The following is a 4,907-nucleotide window of genomic DNA, read 5'->3' as shown; positions in this document are numbered from 1 at the left end:
AAAGAGAAAGAAATGAAAAAACTAGCTGTCTGCGTGCGGTTGCTGTGCAATAATAGCAATTGCGGACAAACCTCACGCATTCGAGCCAGGCACAAACGAGGAGAGTCGGGTTTGCTCTGCCTTTTGAATTCGGTTCCCTCAAGGTTGTAACCAGCGTTACCACATATACAGATTTTTCTGTAAGTATACAGATTTTATGGAAATTTTCAAACACAGAATCTGTATACACAGATTACAGATAATTGGAAATTTATACAGATTCCATACAGATTTTCAGAAATTCAGAGATTTTCCAAGACATTTTTTAATTATACTTCGAGTCAATCAATAATCATCTACTTTGATGACTCAATCATCCATCAATTATCACGCTTGCAAATATGGGTAAACTTCCAGATTAGAGTTGGGAACGGTTACAATGCAATACATTAAGCGAAGGGTTGAAGAAAGTTTTAAAACCTGTGATTAAGAATCATGTACCAAAATTGGTCATTGCGTTATAGGAAATGTAACTTTTAAAGGATAAATACTATCGACACAATGTTCAAATCCCAACTGGTTGTTAAACCCCAGAAGGACACTGATCGTTATATTTAACGGAATATATCGACCTTAAACTTTGCGTGACCTTATTTTTCACACGTGGCGGACATGTATTTTGTCCGTTTCAATTAATCGAACAAAGTTAAACCAAAAACGGTTCGCGTATACAAAATGTCAGGTTTAACACTGGTTTAACATGTTGCACAAATAGTAGCCCGCAGTAATGAGCAGCGTAATCCAAATGAGTGCGCTACGCATTATAAAACGATAAACGATTAGCGTGAGTATCCGGAATGAAAATTTTTGGTACAGATTTCAATACAGATTTTTGAGATTTTTTACAGATTAAAAAGATTTTTTGGCTCGAAAACACAGATTTAAATGTGGCAACGCTGGTTGTAACAGGAGATGAGTGAGAGCCATTCGTTTGGTTTTTTGGATTCGCTGCTTCGAATGTATATTGCTTCATGAAGGCGGGCCATGTTGAGAGCGTATACATCATCGGTTTTGTCGTTTTCGCTGCCTCAAAGCAACCTTTGCTTTCGAGTAAAGCGTTGAGCGAGAGATGGCATCGAAAAAACATATGGGAGCAAAAAGTCATTTTTTGCAGCGGTCTAGTGTACATCATGTTGTACGTTGTACTAACTCAAATATATACAAAATTTAAAATAAATTCCAAACGAAAATATTGGTCCAACTCAAAATTATCTAAATTACTACATTGACTGTGTTTTGGGAAGTAGAAGATAAGTTTTCATAAGCCTGAAAGCGGTTTTTCAAAAAGCACCACTGCCATTCAGCCATTTTGGCTATTTGGGCTTTGCAACTGTTGAACTCATGGAGTTTGTTTTAAGCAGGATGAGTACAGTAGGGTGGGTGCATAGTGAGGAAAAGTAGGCAAGGGGTACCAAAAGTTTCTCAGTGGTGGAAGGGTGGAGACGGAGCGCTAAATTTTGACAGCCCGGTGTTGTGATTCGATTCGGGTTAAGGAATATCAACGAAAAGTAATGATGAGACAAGTGTGCATTGGTAGTGGTTAAAAGTTTGACGTCATTTATAATCTAAAGTGGACCATCCATTGACAACAGTCAATTCTAGTTCAGGAAAAGCGTACGAAAACAAAGTTATTTGGCCAGAAAAACCGTAAAATGGCCATAAAAGTATTGAAAACCGAGTGTACCGAGGTCGAAAGCATCGCTAACGATGAAGGTAAGATGAAAAATAATTGAAGATTAATAATTAAGATGAAAAATAATTGTTTAGTTTAGTGATGATTTCATTTTTTTCTACCCCGCGTACAGGTCGTAGTAGATTCCGGAACATTCCGGAAGAAGACACCGCCACCACAGCAGCAGCCACCATTCCCATGAAAACCACAAGAAGCGAACGCAGTTTGATTAGCAGCAGCAGCGGCCAGTTCAGTCACCAGTCAAAAGGAAACAGTTTTTTTTTTCTCCCACGACGGAAGCGCACCAGGCGCGGAACTGATTCGGCCAGTTAATTTCGATGACTCATGACCGGAATTCAACTAGCATCGAAAATCACATGCGGGACGGAATCAGGAAACCTACACGCAGCACTCGAGGTAAGTTCCACCATCCCTTATCGACTAAATAGTCTTTAATTTTTTGTTTGTTTTGCAGGTTTAGCCTTTGATTACAAAAAATCCCGGGTCATGAGCATGTAAGAAACAGAAATAGGATCGGAAAAGGTGATCAAAGCGATGGGAGCATACTATTGCTCGGGGCATGAGTTTTTCAACAGATTCGCCGGCGATCAGTTCAGGATTATTAGGAGAAACATCTCTATCTCCAGATGACACAATGAATTGCTGTTTTTTTTTTTTAATTTGTTGATAATTATCATTATCATTCATCTCGTCGACAGAACAGAGTGGCAGGCAATCTCAACTTTCAGCATAATCTATACCGGATTGTTTGATGGTGATGGGGATCCATTCCAGCTGGACCTGCAGAATCAAGGCGGACAATTACAACCCTTACAGCAATTAAATTTATTAAAATTATAATAATACCAGTAAAATTACGAAAAAAAGTATTGATACATTATGAAGATTCATCATTAAATTGACCAATCGTTATTTCGATCTAAATTAGATAAAACACAATTCAAAAATGAAGATAAATCTAGTATATTTCCAATTGAACTCAAAAACACAATCACATATATTATTTTCTTCGTGAACTTGTTAAAATTAAAACCGAGTTCAATGGTTCGATGAATTTCAATTATCTTCCGCAATCAATGCGAAGTTTTTTAGTTCGTAAGTTAAACCGAATCATACATAACACTACGTGTAACACAACAATTTAAAAACAAAAAATGAGAACTTGGTCTGGTAAACGATATTAAAATGACAATTTTCGAAATTGTATGGATAACATTTATGGCGGTCTTGATGTTTCCTGCAAATTTAAAGAAGATTGTTATAAATATATTTGTTTGATTGTCAATAAATACTTGCCTGTTATTGAGAGCATAACTTTTTGTACTTGTTAGCAACATGACTTTTTTGCTCAAACCGTCTTTTGGAAGTTGATGGTTTTTGATCATCGTAAGCATTTTGCTGTATTAAACCTTGTGACAGTAAGTTGCAATATCTCATTCGGACAATAGTTCGTATTTTCACAAACTTCTTGACCACAACTGCACAGCAAAAAAAGTGTTGCGATATTACATCAAAAACGTGCACATAACTCAAGTCGCTAAAGGTATCTAATATTACATTGTTTTGATGTACCAAGTAACTACACGTTTTGGATGTAAAAAAATACACTGAATATATGTAACGCAGTAGACATGATCAAGCACAGAGATAAAATACATCTCATGATAAAATCATTAACCATCATCATTTTCAAAATTTGAATAATTTCTGATATGTTGAAATAATTCGACAATTTTTTTTTTCTTTCTTTCTATTCTCCCATCTCACAATTCAAATTGAAGATTCATAATTTAGGCCTCTGCTTATGTATGTAGGATGGGTTCAGAAAATTTGATCAGAGTAATTCAAACCATTAAAAACTAAGAGACAATTTTATTCCATGAATAATATGACAAACTAACAAATGAAGGATGGAAGCATTAAAATGGATTCAATCACTTGTGCGTCGGTTGACCTTTGGTAATCCTGTTGAAATTATATCCTTACTTTAAAAGGAAACTGGAAAGGGGGCATTCGACCTTCAGCCAGACATTTACACGCGAAAAAAACACTGATTGGCAAGGTTCCGTATCCGTTTTATCTGTCCCTTTGAAGGCAATTTGTCATACACTTTCGCGTTTGCAAACTGTAGCAATCCAATTCCTGTAAACATTGAATGAAAAAGTTTACAGGGAGTATTAAAAATTGAACGCAGAAAACTCACCTCAAATACAACTGTTTTTATTTTCTTTTCACCGGAACTCTTTTGTATCACTGATTAACGATGGCCAAAATTCCTAAAAGAGCAAAATTATGTTAAGAAATTATTACCAATAGTTTTGCTTAGATGTATTATCAAAATTGATATGACTTACCAACAGAACAAATCCTCCTGAGCTCCACAATCCGTTCCAAACTTTCCGACACGAAAACTATTGAAAATGTCAATTGGAATAAACACTGACTACTTGATGTAATACTACATAGCAAGTTGGAATATTACACAACATGACGCGTTCGGATTGTGCACATCATTTTGATGTAATATTTTAACCTAAATCAATAAAAATACGTAGGTTTGCTAACATCATCATAAATTACATCGTCCTACGTTACAATTTTTTTTGCTGTGTATGTCGAAGTTCGGATATTTTTGAGTGATTCGCTTAATCACCGTTTCCAGAACATTGCACTTGAAATTAAAGTTCATTGTACCATGGCTAAGAATAAAAACTTTCTCCATGGCTTTGCCCATCACTTTAAATTCAGGAGAAGGTACCATTAATCCGCCGTACGACAGATTAGCTATGAAGGATGGCATATGAGATGGATTTAAGCTATCTTTAATATCCTTCGTTTTGTCGCCGAGATCAGGATGCGATTTTTTTAGCTTGAATGCAATCCATCCCAATATGTAATCAAACCCGTCTTCCTCGTGGCAACTATCAATCACGCTGGATGAGACAGTTACTAATGAGATCGATTCTTCGAGTTTTTCATCCGAGCCAATGTGTTGAGAGTCCTCGATTGAATCAGACGTTTGAGGTTGTTCATAGTCTTGAGGCTGTTCTGGGACGTCAGGATCGATGTCAGATTTTTTAAAAAGTGTTGCCGTTATGAATTCATCGCGCGTTCCGCTAAGAATACCTTGGTCTACTGTGTTGGTATTGCGTTGAGTTATTCCTGGATTTTTGCC

The 4,907-nt window shown here is 36.4% G+C and overlaps 1 protein-coding gene and 1 long non-coding RNA gene across 2 annotated transcripts; one reads left to right on the top strand and one right to left on the bottom strand.

The window, feature by feature from the left end:
• The first annotated feature begins 1,438 nt into the window (after window positions 1-1,438).
• LOC129756900 (uncharacterized) lies at window positions 1,439-3,007 on the top strand. Its single transcript, XR_008739565.1, has 3 exons — window positions 1,439-1,752; window positions 1,845-2,128; window positions 2,187-3,007. It is a non-coding gene; the product is annotated as an uncharacterized LOC129756900 (long non-coding RNA).
• A 24-nt stretch (window positions 3,008-3,031) lies between these two features.
• Window positions 3,032-4,907, bottom strand: LOC129753942 (uncharacterized; the record flags this gene model as incomplete). Its single annotated transcript, XM_055749793.1, has 2 exons — window positions 3,032-3,210; window positions 4,427-4,907. Coding segments are annotated over 2 exons (660 nt in total), but the record flags the coding sequence as incomplete, so codon positions are not given.

Source organism: Uranotaenia lowii, chromosome 3 (assembly GCF_029784155.1).
Source record: "Uranotaenia lowii strain MFRU-FL chromosome 3, ASM2978415v1, whole genome shotgun sequence".
Classification (NCBI taxonomy): Eukaryota; Metazoa; Arthropoda; class Insecta; order Diptera; family Culicidae; genus Uranotaenia; species Uranotaenia lowii.
Note: the sequence above shows the minus strand (reverse complement) of the source record. Positions and strands in the feature narration are given on the sequence as shown.